The following is a 16,411-nucleotide window of genomic DNA, read 5'->3' as shown; positions in this document are numbered from 1 at the left end:
TGCCTGCCCAGCCCACCACCAGCTGGCAAACACAGCACACAGGCTGCTCCCAGTCTCACAGCCCTCGACTCAGCAGGAAGATGTCTCCTCTTCTCTCTGCAAGCTGGGATGTGAGTGAGCAGGTACCCCCATTCCTGGGGTCCGCATGGGGCAGCTCAGATATGGGAACCCCAAGGGCCGATGTACTGGGGAAACTGGGAATCCCAGCTCTACCCAGGGAGTCAGCACTGCAGAAAACTGGGACTCCCAGCACCAGCAGAGGCTTCATAGATTTCAAGGCCAGAAGGGATCAATCACGATGATCATCTGACTTCCTGTATAATGCAGGCCTCCCTGCATTAATTCCTGATTGAACTAGAGGAGATGTGTTAGAAAAATATGCTATCTAGAATTAAAAATTGTCAGTGATGGAGAATCCACCAGGACCCTTGGTAAATTGTTCCAATGGTTAATTACGCTCACTGTCAAAACTTTACGCCTTATTTTCAGTCTGAATGTGTCTAGCTTCAATTTCCAGCCATTGGATCGCGTTCTACCTTTCTCTTGTAGATCAAAGAGCCCATTATTAAATATTTGTTTCCCATGTAGGTACTTACAAACTATTATCAAGTCACACCTTAACCTTCTCTTTGTTAAACTAAATAGATTGTGGTCTTTGATTCTACCACTATAAGGCATGTTTTCTAATTCTTTAATCATTCTCATTGCTCATATCTGAATCCTCCAATTTATCAACATCATTCTTGAATTGTGGGCACCAGAACAGGGGACAGTATTCCAGCAGCAGTCACACCAGTGCTAAATGCAGAAATCTTCTGTACCTCTAGTTGAGATTCCTGTTTATGCATTCCAGGATTGGATTAGCCTTTTGGGCCACAGAGGTGCACAGTGAACTCATGTTCAGCTGATTATCCACCACAACCCACAAATCTTTTTTCAGAGTCACTACTTCCCAGGATAGTCCCCCATTGTTTGTATGACCTACTTTCTTTATTCCTAGCTGTATACCTTTACATTTAGTTATATGAAAAGTTATATTCTTTGCTTGCACCCAGCTTACCAAGAGATCTAGATTTGCTCTGAATCAGAGACCTGTCCTCTTCACTACTTACCACTCCCCCAATTTTTGTGTCATCTGCAAATTTTATCATTGACGATTTTATGTTTCTTCCATGTACACCTCTACCCCGATACAACGTGACCCGATATAACACGAATTCGGATATAAAGCGGTAAAGCAGCGCTCCGGGGGGGTGTGGCTGTGCACTCCGGCGGATCAAAGCAAGTTCAATATAACGCGGTTTCACCTATAACGCGGTAAGATTTTTTGGCTCCCGAGGACAGCGTTATATTGGGGTAGAGGTATAATTAATGAGGAAGTTCAATAGCATATAGGGCCCAGAACTGATCCTTGGGGGACCCACTGGAAACGCACATGCTTGATGATGATTCCCTGTTTACAGTTACATTTTGAGACCTATCAGTTAAGCCAGTTTTTAAATCCATTTAATGTGGGACATGTTAATTTTATATCAGTCTAGTTTTTTAATAAAAATGTTGGGCAGTACCAAGTCGAACACCTTACAGAAGTCTGAGTATATTACATCAACACTATTACCTTTATCAACCAAACTTTTAATTTTATCAAAAAAGATATCAAGTTAGTTTGCCAAGATCTATTTTCCATGAAACCCTGCTGATCCGCATTACATTACCCTCGTTTAATTCTTAAATGAGCCCTGAATCAACTGCTCCGTTATCTTGCCTGGGATCAATGTCAGGCTGACAGGACTATAATTACCCAGGTCATCCCGTTTACCCTTTCAAAAAATGGCCCAATGTTAGCTTTTTGCAGTCTTCCAGAACTTCCCTAATGCTCCAAGACTTATTGAAAACCAACAGTAACAGTCCAGAAAGCTTGTCAGCCAGCTCTTTTCAAACTTGTGGATGCAAGACAACTTGACCTGCTGATTTTAAAATGACCCACTTCAGTAGTTGCCGTTTAACATCCTCTAGAGATACTAGCTGAATGGAAAGATATGAGTGGAATGGTTATTATTACCATATGATGAGACTATATCATGTTTTTCCCCAAATACAAAACAGAAATATTGATTTAATGCTTCTGCATTATTATTGATCGTTCTACCATTTCCATCTAGTAATGGACCAATACCATCGTCAGGATTCTATTTGTGCCTAATATATTTTAAAAACTCCTTCTTATTGTCCTTAACTCTGCTGATCATAGATTTCTCCTTGTTTCTGTTTGCTTCCCTTATCAATTTTCTGCAATGCTTAACTTCTGATATATATTCATTCCTATCAACGTCCCCTTTTTACCATGTGTTTCTCTCTCTATATATATATTTAATCTCTGCTCTCTCTTCCCCTCTAAACCAGGTCAATTTTTTAACTAGCACAGTCTTCTTCCTCAGTTCTCGGATTGAAGCTTTTTGTGCATTAGTAAGGTGTTCTTAAATGGTTTTAACTGGGGTAACTGGTAATCCCAGCTCCACCCAAGGGAGTCTGTACTGGGGTAACTGGGAATCCCAGCCCCATTGAGGGGCGGCTCTGTACTAGGATATCTATGTGACACAGTGGGATATGTCTATATCAAACTGTGAAGTCCATTTTGTATGATGTAACCCTGATGAAGGTGAACCTATTTAAATGCCTCCAGCCAACTTCCCTGCCCAGCCCAGGGGTGTGGCAGCTTGCTAAAGGCCCAGCACGGAGAATCCACCAGGACTCATAATCTGCAGCTGTCGTGGTCAAATGACTCTTGAGTGGTGAGCTACCCACCTGGACCTCTTCTGCACAGATGCCTGGCTGGGGGGAGGGTATGGGAGCTATCCAGCTAACCACACAGCCAAAGAAGGAAGAGAGTGGGGTGCTACACTGAGTGGGCGGCAGCCATTGCCACATGGAAGCAGAAGAGCAAGGACCGGAGGAAGCTGAACAGCCTGAAACACCAGCAGAGGCCTTGGATGCACAGGATGGGGGAGTCCAGCAGCGTGGGGGTTTTGGACTTTTGTTATTTTCCAGAGATCTGTTACTCTTGAGCGCTTTTGAAGAGTAAAGTGACTGTGGTTCAGAGCTGCCTTCGTTAACTCTGTGTTCCCTGCGTTCCTGCCGTATTGTCCCTCAAGAGGTTAAACTAGAAGCCCAGAGCACCCACAGCCAGTGGGATGTGTGTGTAAGCAACTAGGGGTTCAGGAGGCCTGGAGCATCAGTTCTGGGGTCGAGGGCAGCTGGACTGCGGAGCCCCATGGGTAGGGTTACCATATTTTAATTTTAAAAAAGGAGGACACTCCACAGGGCCCTGGCCCCGCCCCAACTCTGCCCCTTCCCTGCCCCCAGACCCGCCCCAACTCCGCCCCTTCCCCAAAGTCCCTGTCCCAACTCTGTCCCCTCCCCTGAACACTCTGCCCCTCTGCTCCTCCCCCTCCCCTGCTTCCTGCGAATCAAATGTTCGCGGGAAGCCTGAAACAGGGAGGCAGCAGGTAAGCTGGGGCTGGAACTGGGGCGGGGCGCGGTGCGGCCCAGTCCGGCCCTCCCGGCCGAGCGGCTCCCTCTGGCGGCCGGCTGGCCCAGGCCAAGAGGCTCTGGCCCCGGCGTCTCCCGCCCGGCTCAGCTCGGGCCCTGGGGCACCGGCCCTGGTCCCGGCCGAGCGGCTCCGGCCTGCCCTGGCCCCGGTGGCTCCGGCCCCCGGCCGAGCACCGCCGGCCCCAGCGGCTCCGGCCCCCGGCCGAGCACCGCGCTCCGCCGGCCCCCGGCCTTAGCGGCTCCAGCCCCCGGCCCCAGTGGCTCCGCACCCAGTGGCTCCGGCCCCCGGCCAAGCACCGCTGGCCCCAGTGGCTCCGGCCCCCGGCCGAGCACCACGACCCCTCCCTCCCTATTTTCCCAGACATGTCCGGCTTTTTGGGATTTCCTCCCGGACGGGGATTTGAGGCCCAAAAATCCGGACATGTCCGGGAAAATCCGGACGTATGGTAACCCTAACCATGGGGTCCATGCCTGGGAGGGCAATCAAGAAACCCAGGGCTGGGAACAATTACCTGGCTTGACCCAGACTCAGCTCCACCTCGGTCCCTTCACAACAGACAGGACATAGATCACACGCTGCCACGTTCACAGTGTAATTGACAGAGGTTTGCCTGCGTGTGGCTGGGCCCAGCTGGGCTCTGCAGGATTGGCGTCTTAGGGTGGGCCTGGTGCCTCCTCGGTGCCAGGTGACTCCTCATCCCCAGTGTCGATGTCATAGTGGGGTGGGGCCTGCCTGTGCCCAGTGCGGTGCGCATACTCCACTACCCGGACGTGCCCGTCAGGGCCCACCAGCTGCCGGTAGCGGGGGCAGCCCACAGCGTAGAACAGCTGCTCTTTGATCCTGCGGCCCCATTCTAGCCCATGGCCTGGGGTCTCTGCTGGATCCAGCTCCCGTTCCACCAGTGAGCGGAACAGCTGCTGATACTGGCCCCGGGATAGGCCATGGATCTGGAGTGGCTGAACAGCCTGGGCCTTTGCCCTCCTCCTCACCCTGAGGGGCTGGCAGCTGCAGAAGACGCTGGCTGTTGTGGGTCCGGGGGGCATAGAGGCCCAGGGTCCCTGTGAGAAAGGGTAGAGCTAGAGTGAGGGGCCAAACTAGAACTCAGAGCTGCTTTCCCCACCCCGCCAGCAATCCCCTGTCACTGCCTTGTACAAGACCTGCTGGCTGGGAGTGTGGGGCCCTCCACCTCACATGAGTCAGCCATATAATAATGCCCATGCTGCACCCTCTAGAGGCCCCCCTTCATCTGAGCGTCTCAGCACTTTTTACCCAGTAATTCACTAATCCCACCAGGAAGGAATCATGGGGAGCACTGAGATGGAGATGCCTCTGGTGAGGGGCGGAGGCTGTTTGTACATGGATCCTTCACCTGGCACTGAGATGCAGCCACCTCTGAGGTGGTGCACAAGGGCTCTTCATACAGGGAACCCTCGTCAATGCTGAGATGCAGGTGCCTCTTGGGTGGTGTTCAGGGACTGTTTATACAGGGATCCCCTAGTTAGGGTTACCATTCGTCCGGATTCCCCCGGACATGTCCGGGTTTTTTCAGTTAAAAATAGCGTCCGGGGGGAATTTGTCAATGTCCGGACTTCCCCAGCCCCCCATGCAGAGTGTGCGGGGCTTACAGGGCAGCTGGCCGGATGGTGCCACTCGCACGGGCTCCGGCAGCCAGAGCCCCTCCTCCACTTCCCTCCTCCTCTCCCCTGCAACTTGAGACCACTCCCCTCCTCTCCCTCCCTCCCCCTGCCCTGCATTCACAGATCGCTGGCCGAGGCCTCCGGCAGTCTGGAGCTCCAACCCTGCTCCCCTCCCCCGCTGTCGAGCGCGCTGCTCTGCAGCACAGTAAGGGAACCGGGGGTCAGAGAAGCGGCAGGGAGGTTCGGGGGGGGGGGGTAGTCAAGAGACAGGGAGCAGGGGGAGGGTTGGATGGGTCAGGAGTTTGGGGGGGGCTGTCTGGGGGTTGGGGGTGTAAGGTTTTGGGCAGTCAGAGTACAGGTGGGGGGGTCTCAGGAGGGGGCAGTTAGGGGACAAGGCACAGGGAGGCTTAGGTAGGGGGTGGGGTTCTGGAGGGCAGTTAGGAGCAGGGGTCCCAGGAGGGGGCAGTCAGGGGACAAGGAGCGGGGGGGGGGTGTTTGGGAGTTCTGGGGGGGGGCTGTCAGGGGGCAGGAGTGGGGAGAGGGATCGGAGCAGTCAGGGGACAGGGAGCAGAGGGGTTTAGATGGGTCGGGAGTTTTGGGCGGGGGCTGTCAGGGGGTGGGGAGTGGTTGTATGGGGCATGGGAGTCCCAGGGGTCTGTCTGGGGGTGGGGGTGTGGATAAGGGTTGGGGCAGTCAGGGGACAGGTAGGGGGTAGAGTCCTAGGGGGGCCAGTTAGGATGTGGGGAAGGTCTCAGGAGGGGGCAGTCAGGGGACAAGGAGCAGGGAGGCTTAGGTAGGGGGTGGAGTCCTGGGGGGCAGTTAGGGGCAGGGGTCCCAGGAGGGGGCAGTCAGGGGACAAGGCGTGGGGGGGAGGGTTGGGGGTTCTGAGGGGGCAGGAAGTGGGAGGGAGTGGAAGGGGCAGGGGCGGGGCTAGGGCAGGACAGGGGCGGGGCTAGGGCGGGGCTCCTCCCGTCCTCTTTTTTGATTGTTGAAATATGGTAATCCTACCCCTGGTAGGGTTAGATAAGATGCCTTGCTCTGTCTTGTAGGATCTCTAAGGATCACTGATCTGCATGGGGGTCCTGACCTGGGCTGTGGCTCTGAGCCAGTCCCCCAGATCCCTGGCCCCCAATTGTTATCCAGCTGTACCAGCATTGTTGCCCCCCAACTCACCTGACTAGCTTTGTACCCTGGGCCCTGATGCGTTTGCCGTCTCCTTCTGACTGAGGCCGGCCCCACTCTCTCCAAGCTGGGGGCTCTTCGCACGCCCTCAGCGTCTGGCCAGCTGCAGTAGTTATGCTCTTGTGCAACAATATTCCCAGATGCCCAAGGGGCTGGAGGAATGCTGAGAGCTGGCCGTGCCGGGTAGAACAAGGCTGGACCTGGCTCATGAGGCATGAGGCCTAGGTGTGATCCTGCATCTGGGGGCTGCTGCAAGGGGAGGATAGACAGACAGATGAGGGGGTGAAAGGGACTACAGTGCTCAATATGACAGTATCTGACATTTCGCTGGTGAGATCCCAACATGCACTGCAGGCAGTATATATACAGAGACTGCTGCCTCTGCTACTGAGATGCAGTTGCCTCTGGGATGGGGGCATGGCAGCTGTTTACACAAGGATCCCTCATTCAGCACTGAGATGTGGCTGGCTCTGGCGTGAGGTATGGCGTCTGTTTATACAGGAATCCCTTGCCCAGAACTATGATGCAGCCCATTCTGGGGTGGGGCACAGGGGCTATTTACACAGGGATCCCTCATCCAGCGGGGAGATGCAGCTGCCTCTGGGGTGGGGCAAGATGAGGCAGCCATTTGACATACACACAACAAACTCCTCCCATCCACTGCCTCTCACCATCCTGACCAGCCCAGGTGCCTCCAGCCCCTCACTGGTGCTGGGCCAGGAAGGTCAAGGTTCTGCTCATGTGTGCAGGTTCCGGATGCAGGGCATCACCGAGGAAACATTTGTGGCCTCAGCTGGGATGTTCCAACCTGAGCAGTGTCATGCTGGGTTAGGGAGATGTCTCTCACAGCCCCATCTCACACCACATGTGCCCTCAAAGCAAAGTCATCTCCTCTTTCACCTGCCTCGTAGACCAAGAGAGGAGCGAAGAGACTCCACCCTTCACCCAAGACCTCACCCCCCAGGTTCAGATCAGGCTCCTTGTCTCAGCTCCCATCTCCCTGGGTAAAATCAGGCTGCCACCCCCACATCTGTCTTGGAGTAACAACAGCTGGGCCCCCTGAAATATCTCCTTTGCTCTGCATTTCCCTGACTGGGGAGCCACCTTACTGGGCTGGGTGTGGGGTGGATTTAGGGCATCAGAGGAGATCACGAGGAATCTAGGGGGGAGCTGAAAGAAGAAGAACAGGAGTACTTGTGGCACCTTAGAGACTAACAAATTTATTAGAGCATAAGCTTTCGTGGACTACAGCCCACTTCTTCGGATGCATAGGGGAGCTGAGTTTGTAGAGATCATGTCCTAGCACAGTGTCCATTCACTGCTGGGGCCCTGGGCAATGTGCATCCCACAGGGACTGGAGACGGAATGCATGCATAGGGGGGAGCTGAGTTTGTAGAGATCATGTCCTAGCACAGTGTCCATTCACTGCTGGGGCCCTGGGCAATGTGCATCCCACAGGGACTGGAGACGGAATGCAGACTATGGGCTGCAGCACAGTTTCCTCAGTAGCACATGTCTCTGGCACACAATGGTCTTGTCCTCATCATGACTGGGGAGATTGACCGGAACAGCTATTCCAGAGTAAAAGCAGCCACCTGGGAAACTGCTCCAGAATAGCCCTTGTGCTTTGAATTCACACCCTACCTTAGTCCAGAATAACTTCACTGTGCAGACAAGCCCTAAAAGAGTCAAAAGCTTTGGGATGGGCATCGGGGTCGTCACTCCTCTCCTCTGGCACCAGGGGGCTTGCTTCCACAAGAAAAGAAGGATGGTCTGTTGGTCAGGGCACTAGTCTGAAACTTGGGAGACCCGGGTTCACTCCCTGGCTCTGCCACAGACTTCCCATGTGATCTTGGGCAAGTCACTTAGTCTTTCTGTGCCTCAGTTCCTGCTCTGTTCAATGGGAATAATAGCCTGGCTCTACTTCCCTGGGGTGTGTGAGGATAAATGCATTAAAGATTGTGAGGCAGCCAGATGCTCTGGTGATGGGGACCAGATTATGTTGGCATAGGCTCAGTGAGATAGACAGAGCCTGGGACCTGACAGCTCCTGCAGTGGGGAGGTTGAGATAAGTTCCACTGGATGAGGGGGGAAAGGGGTCACTCTAGAGAGGGCATGGCTGGATGTTTCTCTCTGTCCTGGTTATTCTGTGGACCCCCTGTCTGGAGTGTGGCTCGGGCAGCTATTAATGGGTAAAGTATCAGGGGGTAGCCGTGTTAGTCTGTATCTACAAAAACAACAAGGAGTCTGGTGGCACCTTAAAGACTAACAGATTTAGAAGTGAGGTTTTTACTCACGAAAGCTTATGCCCTAATAAATCTGTTAGTCTTTAAGGTGCCACCAGACTCCTTGTTGTTTTTATTAATGGGTAGGTTCTCACGTTGGATGTGGGGAAACTGAGGCAGAAAGTGGGGCTGTGACTCACCCCGAGTGACCCAGTGAATCAGTGGCAGAACTAGGGATGTAACTCAGGCATCCTGATTCCCCCCCACTCTAAACACTAAGCCCCACTCCGCTCCGGGTCTCTGCCCCTTTAAGGGCGAGCGCGGAACGACGCCGTTTGTTCCTGGGCGGCTGCCGTCTGCCGCCCTCACATGACCAAACACAGCGGCCGCTCGAGTCTCGCTGCTTCCGGCGCGGAGCCTCCGATAGTCGGACCTGGTGAGTCCTCAGGATACCATCCCCCGCCGGGACCTGCCCCCCCAAAATCCCCTAGCCCGGCCCCCGCGAGGGGAGACTCCGTGGGGAGATACAGGGGTTTGGGGGGGGGGCTCTGCAGGGGGATGTGGGGGGCTCTGTGGGGAGATACAGGGGCTTGGGGGGGGTTCTGTGGGGAGATATAAGGGCTTGGGGGGCTCTGTGGGGGGATACGGGGGCTTGGAGGGGGGCTCTGGGGAGATACAGGGGCTTTGGGGAGGTGTGGGGGGCTCTGCCTGGGGGTGGGGGTTGTAAAGAAGGGATGAGACGGAGTCTCCGCCTGAGGGGGTGCCACTAGACATGCAGAGGTGGGGAGTGGAGGAGAGTGGACCCTGGTGCCAGGGCCTGAATGTAGCTGTGAGCTGGGTGCATCCAGTCATTGGTTGCAGGGTCTAAGGGGACCTTTAACCTAGTGGGTAGAGGAGGGCTAAATGACATCACACCCCATCCTCTCTGGCTCCTGGACACCTCTTCAGGGACAATGCTCTGCACCTGGGCACAGCCTGAGTGGCCCCTTTGCCCTTGTCTGCCATGGGTTTTGCCCCCTGGCCTACCTGTAACCCTCTTGTGTGATGCTGCTTAGTCCTGGGGTGAATCCCATTATAGCAGCATAAATCATGTGAGCCCAAGGGGTCTGTGGGATCTAGTAGGAGCTGGGAACCAGGACTCCTGGGTTCTATTCCTGGCACTGGGAGAGGTGTGGGGTCCAGGCCCAAGGAACCTCTCAAGTAGTGGATGTGCCACATATTACATCCTGTTCTCCAGCTGTCCCACTCTATCCTTGAGCAGCCACCGATCCTCTTGGAGCTGCCCTGTAACACGTCTTCTCCCTCTCTTCCCTTTGCAGAGAGAGAGCTCGGTCCAGAGCAGCACATCATGGAGTGCACAGCACTGGAGAGTCTCATTGAGATGGGCTTCTCCCAGAACAGAGCGTATGTATGCCCCTATTTCCATCCCCTCATTGCCCTCCCAGCCGTCCACAGGCTGCCTTAGCTGCCACTGCATCTTGACCAGGTTGGGATGCTCCCTACCAGTGACTGGGGGTCATGGGCTATGGCTGTAGAACAGCAGCACGGCGGGATCTGGTGCAATGTGGGAAAATCTAGTGCTGAGAGCAGGACTCCTGGATTCTATCCCCAGTGCTGGGAGGAGAGTGGGGTCTAGTGGGTTAGAGGATGGGGACTGGGAGTCCTGTCCCTTTGCCTCAATTTCCCCACCAGCACAACAGGGATAATGCCGCTGCCCTGCCCAGCCCCGCCCCGGGTTCTTCAGACTAAACAAGGAATGCTTACTGGGCAGAGGGATAGCTCAGTGGTTTGAGCATTGGCTTGTTAAACCCAAGGTTGTGAGTTCAATCCTTGAAGGGGCTACTTAAGGATGTGGGGCAAAAATCAGTACTTGGTCCTGCTAGTGAAGGCAGGGGGCTGGACTCGATGACCTTTCAGGGTCCCTTCCAGTTCTATGAGATAAATATATCTCCATATATTTATTTATTTATTTATACAATGCTCCCCTGGGACGAGGCTGGAGACTGGCTATGTCACATGTCAGAGACACTGTGTAATGATGCCTGTGCTGCACCCCCTTGGTAATACCAAATCAAAGCAGGGGCTGGGGCCAGCTTGATGTTCTTTAACTTGAATTCACAACCCCAGCAGCTTGGGCACGCCCTCATGAACAGCACTGGGGGACCGGCCAGTGAACACAGCCAGTGAGTGTGAACAGCAGGATCTGTTTGAAATCAAATCTGCTACATGTATCAAAGCTGGATGTAGGGGCCAGCAGCGTCAGTTCCCTTGCAATGGACCAACTGGAGCAGAACTAGGGTCCTTCTCGCCCTGGCTCCCAGGGTGCTTCAGAGGATTACTAGAAGCTGTTATAGAGGGTAAGGCCAGAAGGGACCATTGGATCAACTAGTCTGCCCTGTGGTATAGCACAGACCAGAGAATGTCTCCCATTTCCCCCTGAATTGAGCCTGATCACTTGTGTTTCACTAACACATCTTCCAGAGGGGCAGTGAGCCTGGGCTGGAGATGGAGACTCCATCCCTGCACTGTGGAGCTTGTTCCAATGGTCAATCACCCTCCCGGGGAAAAAACGTGGATTGTTTCTCATTGGAATGTGTCTGGCACCAGCTTCCAGCCGTTGGTTCTTGTTCTCCCTGTCTCTGTTACATTAAAGAGTCCTTCAGTGCCTGCTCTTTTTCCCCACTACGTATGCTCTAGTCAGATCACCTCTGTCTTCTTTTTTATGAACTAAACAGATTGAGCTCTTTCAATCTCTCACCATCAGGCGTTTTCTTCAGCCCTCAAATTGTTTTTGAGGCTCTTCTCCTCACCCTCTTCAATGGCTCAACACCCAATTTCAAAGGTAGCACCCAGGATTCCAGTCTTGATCTCACCAAGGCCATGAGCAGAAGGGAAATCACCTCCGTGCTCTTGGGTAGGCCTTCCTAGGCAGTAGGAGGGTTTTGAGGGGCCAGTGCTGGGGGGGTAAGGGCGGGAGAGAAGGGAGCTATTTTTGCCTCTGCACCCAAAGGAGTAAGCAGCTGTAGGACAACGTGCCCCATGAAGGTCTCACCTTAGCCCCCAATATCTAAGGATTGGCTCAGCCCTGAAGCAGACAGTATTCTAGTCCTTCCAGAGCCTCCACCAGCATGAGTTATTATCACTTCAGTTATACAGCCTGGCACGGGCCCCTCTGTGCTTCCTGCTGAGTCCCCCTCATCCCTGACTCGCGGATTGATGTTACACTGGTAGCTGTGGTGTCTATTCCAGGTTGGGGTAATGTTCTGTCAATTGGCCGGAGAGGGGGAGACCCAGATTTGTTCTCAGGGCCTGGACAGTGGCGGTTTGGGTCACCCCATTGAGCTGTCCATCTGTCTCTGGTCTATGAAGCATTTCATGGGTACGGTGCTGCTGTGGGAATGGGGCAGTATTAGAGCTGTGCAGCTCCTGCGTGGAACTCAGCCATGGCTGTCTTTGTTTCTTTTAGAGAGAAGGCGCTGGCGCTGACGGGGAACCAAGGCATCGAGCAGGCCATGGACTGGTGTGTTGGAGCCTCCCCTCCCCCTAGATCTGTCTGCGTTTCCATCCTTTGTGACTCTGCCTTCTCCTTGCTGATGCTTGTTCTTTCTCTCTCCTCAAAAGGCTCATGGAGCATGAGAATGACCCTGACGTGGATGAGCCGTACGTGCCTCCCCAGGGCCATGTCTTGGGCACGGAGGAGCCACCCGAGGGAAGCACCCCCGAGACCGTGGAAGCCAGAGCAGGTTTGAACAGCCCTGGAGAGTTGCCTGCACTGGGTGGAGGGGGGGCAAGCTGCTCACCCTGACTTGTGGGATCCTCTAGGTTGAGACGTGGCTCATATGCACCAGTATCTTGCCTGCTTCTTGGCTGTTCCTTCCTTGAGCGACCCCCTCCACCTGCGCTGGGATCCCACTGACTCAGGGGTGGGCTTTGCCTGAAGGAGGGGTGGGTTGGGAGCCCTGCTGCGGTCCAGGCTCACACACTTGTGGTCCCCCCCCCCGCATCCATGTGGGGTAGGCCCTGGAGTGACGGGGGCTCTGAAGGATCCTGGTCCCACCCTAACGCCCCAGTGCTTTGCTCATTACCTGTGTACCCCGTTTGGGAAGCAGGAGGTGCTTGCCTCTGAGCAGAGGATAATGGAGGCTTTTCCCTACAGATCTCGTGGAGGAGGGCTCGGCGGAGGGAGATGACAAGCACCCCCTGACTGAAGAGGAGAAGAGGGAACAGACCAAGCGGTAGGAAGGTCCCCCTCAACCCCCCTGATTTCCTGGCTGTCAGGGAGAGACCTGTCCCCCTGGGATGCCAGCTGAATGGCATGCTGGGAAGCGTAGCTCTTGGAGCAAGGGGGATTTGGTCCCTGTGGGTTGTGGGTCCTGTGGGGAGCAGGGGCTGTGGAAGGTGGTGCCCACTCCTGTCCCTCCCGCAGGATGATGGAGCTGATCGCACAGAAGCAGCGAGAGAGGGAGGAGCGGGAGAAGCGGGAGACTATTGAGCGGGAGAAGCAGCGGCGCAAGCAGGGTCAGGAGCTCTCCATGATCCGCCAGAAGCTGCAGGAGGACGAGATGAAGAAGATGGCAGAGGAGAGGCGCAGGGAGAAGATGGAGGAGAAGCTGGCCAAGTGAGAGCCTGGGGGGAGTGGGATGGGGATGCGTGGGGGACTGAGGGAGTAGGTGCATGGGTGGAGGGAGTGGTGGGCAGTGGGATGGGGTGCACTGGGGAAAGGGGGAGGAGTGGATGTAGTTATGGAACTTGCCCTTGCCGTGACGTTGCAGCAGAAACACCCTCCGCCATGCTGCCACCTCTAACTGGGCCTGTTCTCCTTGCAGGCAGCGGGTGCGTGAGAAGATTGAGCGGGACAAAGCAGAGCGAGTCAAGAAGGTGGGTAAGCAGCAGTGGTTGGGTGGGATCCGGGCCCCCATGGTGGCTTCTGCCACTGCTGTTCCTTAAGCTGGGGGAGGGAGGTGCAAGGAGGTTGTGGGGTGTGTGTGTGTGTGGAAGGAGGCTGTAGGGGGAAGAGCTGATGAGGGGGTGGGGCTGTGGTGGGTCCCATTCACCATGTGAGATCCCCTGCTCAGTTCCCTATATGAAGGGAGGGAGATGCCCTGGGTGTGGCTTTGTCCTGTGCCTGCTGGGTATGGGTGGTGGTGGTGGTGGTGGGGCGCTGTGTGAGTGCTAGGGAGTGGGTGGGTGGGGTCCCTAGGGAAGCCTGGGCTGGAAGGGGAACCCATTTGCATCTTAGTGGCTGTCCCACTCCGTGTACCTTTCCCATCCAGTTTGGAGGTGGCAGCAGCTCCCAGGCCCCAGCTGAGTCAGCGCAGGAGACACCGGTGCCCTCATCCCCCAGCCAGGAACCGCCCACGAAGAGAGAGTATGACCAGTGCCGAATACAGGTACCCGGGTAGGGGGCAGCCCCACAGACTCTTGTGCTTCGTCCATCTGCTCGTTACACACATGCCAGTCTACCCCCCATCATCCCCTGCTGTGGGTTCTGGGTGGGTGCAGACAGCAGGCCTTGCTGGGAAGGGTGGTGGGGGTCCCAGGCAGTCACTGGGATATTGGCCTGATCTGGCTTGCTGCTGCAGCTCTGGAGGAAGCCCTCTGTCTCTGAGATAACACCCAGAGTTGCAAGACAAGGAGAACACAGGCAGCTCTCCTCTTAACGCAGGGGGACTGGCCCTCCCAGCATGCTGCCCCACTGTGGCATGGGGCCTGCACTCAGCCCCTCTTGCCCTCCGTCCAGGTGAGACTGCTGGATGGGACGTCGCTCACGCAGACCTTCAAGGCCAAGGAGCAGCTGGCAGCCGTGCGGCTGTACATAGAGCTGAACCGCAAGGATGGCGGGGAGCCCTTCCACCTCCTCACCAGTTTTCCCCGCCGCATCTTCACTGACGAGGACATGGAGAAGCCCTTGCAGGAGCTAGGTAAGCCTGGGGGGGAGGGGCAGGCAAAGTGACTGGTTTGAGGGCACGGTTAGCAGCAGAGCTGGGGAATAGAACCAAGAGTTCTGGCTCCCAGCTGCCCTGCTCTGACCCACTAGATCCCACTCCCGTCCCAGAGCTGGGGAATAAAACCAGGAGTCCTGACTCCCAGACCCCACTACTCTATCCACTAAGCAACAGCGGGGAGTCCTTTGAAAACAGATCTGGGCTGGGGACTCATGACTGCAGGACCACCAGCTGTTCCTTCGGGGCCCCTATCAGGGAAGGGAGGGCATGGAGTCTGCTTGTGGTGTGGTGCTGCTGGCTGGTGCTGGGGACAGGAGCCCGAGCTGTAAGCAGAGAGTCCACTGCAAGAGCCAGCTCTGTCCCTGTTGTCCTCACTTGGGCAGGGTAGGCTGCGGCCCTGTAGGCTCTCTGCGCAGTGCAAGCTGCGCCAGCTATTGGCACCAGCCACCGCAGGGTCTTGGGGGAGGATGCAAACCACAGAACACCCAGGGCCCTTCCAGCTCAGACCCCCAGGCTGAAATCGCTCCCACTCTCAGGGATCAAACCTGCTCCCCTCACAACCCATATGCACTCGGTTCCTGGCTTCAGCTTGTCTCCTGCCCCAACAGGTTTGGTGCCTTCGGCCGTTCTCATAGTGGCCAAGAAGTGTAACAGCTGAAGGACGCCCTGGCTCATGCGTGCTGTGACCGGAGCTCCCTTCCCACCCCGGCCCTGGATTCCTGTGGTTCCCTCTGCCACCCTCACACCGTGGTTCTGCCCCTCCCCCTGCCCGACTGAGCCCAGAGAAGTGACTGTCCATTTCGCCTCCCCAGGACTGGAACCCAGCATAGCGGCTGCAGGGGGGTATGTGTCCAGCTTCCCTGGGGGAGTGCCACAGCGCAAGCCCCAGCACCAGGGACACTAATAAACATCATCTGTTCTGCCGCCGCCGCCACCCATTATTCCCCCATGCTGCTATTGGTGGGCTGATGGGAAGGAGGCCCCAGCTGAGCTGGAGGGGGCAGCCAGCAGGATGGGCGCTGAGCAGACCCCCACCAGCCGAGAGGGGACCCCACTACAGATTCATAGTCCAAGGGTCATAGATTTGTTGTGCCAGATGCTGCACAGAAAATGCTGCTGCCACTATCCCCCCCCGTAGCGGAGATGGGGACCCCATTGTCACACCGGGTGCTGCACAGATGCCCCATAGCCAAGAGTGGGGTCTGTCATGGCAGGTGCTGCATAGACAGAGGCTGGGAGGAAAAACTGGAGAAGTCAGAGGGGAAAGGCCTGGCTCCGCCTGGGTAGGGAAGATGCCCTGTCCTAGGCAGTCTGGGGGGAGAGACTCCTCTGCTCTCTCCATTCCTACAGTGTGACCTTGTCCTACCCCACATGCTCAATGGGGGCACTATGGGGAGGGGATAGCACAAAGAAAAGTCCAAGCTCTGCAGGAGGTGCTCTTCCCTTACTCTCAGGGCTGGCCCCAGTGCAACATTAGGGTGTGGGGCAGGACTGGGAGAGTGGGGGGCACTTGCTGTGCAGGACCATACCATCCTCCAGGTGAGATGTGACACCCAGGCCTGGCCCGTGGTCAGTAAAGAGCCTGAGGTACAGCCCTGGGGTTTGAATAGGCTGTGACTCCCCTTCTCCTGCCCTGGTGCACGGTGCTGTGTGCTCCCCTCAGCGGGGGCAGTATTGCCACCAAGGGGGAGGGAGCTGCGTGGGTGAGGAGATGGAAAACAGCTGTGGCTAGGCAGTCCAGCTCCTACCCTCCCCACAAGGGAAGGGATAGCTCAGTGGTTTGAGCATTGGCCTGCTAAACCCAGGGTTGTGAGTTCAATCCTTGAGGGGGCCACTTGGGGATCTGGGGCAAAATCAGTACTTGGTCCTGCT

The 16,411-nt window shown here is 55.8% G+C and overlaps 1 protein-coding gene across 2 annotated transcripts; it reads left to right on the top strand.

Moving 5' to 3' along the window:
* Positions 1-8,930: 8,930 nt before the first annotated feature.
* UBXN1 (UBX domain protein 1) lies at positions 8,931-15,463 on the top strand. Of its 2 annotated transcripts, none has more exons than XM_054034285.1 (10): positions 8,931-9,030; positions 9,914-9,998; positions 12,061-12,114; positions 12,216-12,337; positions 12,751-12,829; positions 13,021-13,212; positions 13,421-13,472; positions 13,868-13,984; positions 14,335-14,515; positions 15,148-15,463. In XM_054034285.1, exons 1-10 carry the CDS (start codon positions 8,964-8,966, stop codon positions 15,195-15,197), a joined length of 999 nt encoding a protein of 332 aa, XP_053890260.1. In that variant the 5' UTR covers positions 8,931-8,963; the 3' UTR covers positions 15,198-15,463. The 2 variants fall into 2 exon arrangements, with proteins under 2 accessions (XP_053890260.1, XP_053890261.1); XM_054034286.1 differs by lacking the exon at positions 8,931-9,030 and adding an exon at positions 11,359-11,508 and having other exon boundaries at positions 9,983-9,998.
* Positions 15,464-16,411: the final 948 nt, after the last annotated feature.

The sequence above is a fragment of the Malaclemys terrapin genome, chromosome 7, assembly GCF_027887155.1.
Source record: "Malaclemys terrapin pileata isolate rMalTer1 chromosome 7, rMalTer1.hap1, whole genome shotgun sequence".
NCBI classification, from domain to species: domain Eukaryota; kingdom Metazoa; phylum Chordata; order Testudines; family Emydidae; genus Malaclemys; species Malaclemys terrapin.
The sequence above is the reverse complement of the archived record's forward strand: the minus strand, read 5'-3'. Positions and strand labels throughout refer to the sequence as shown.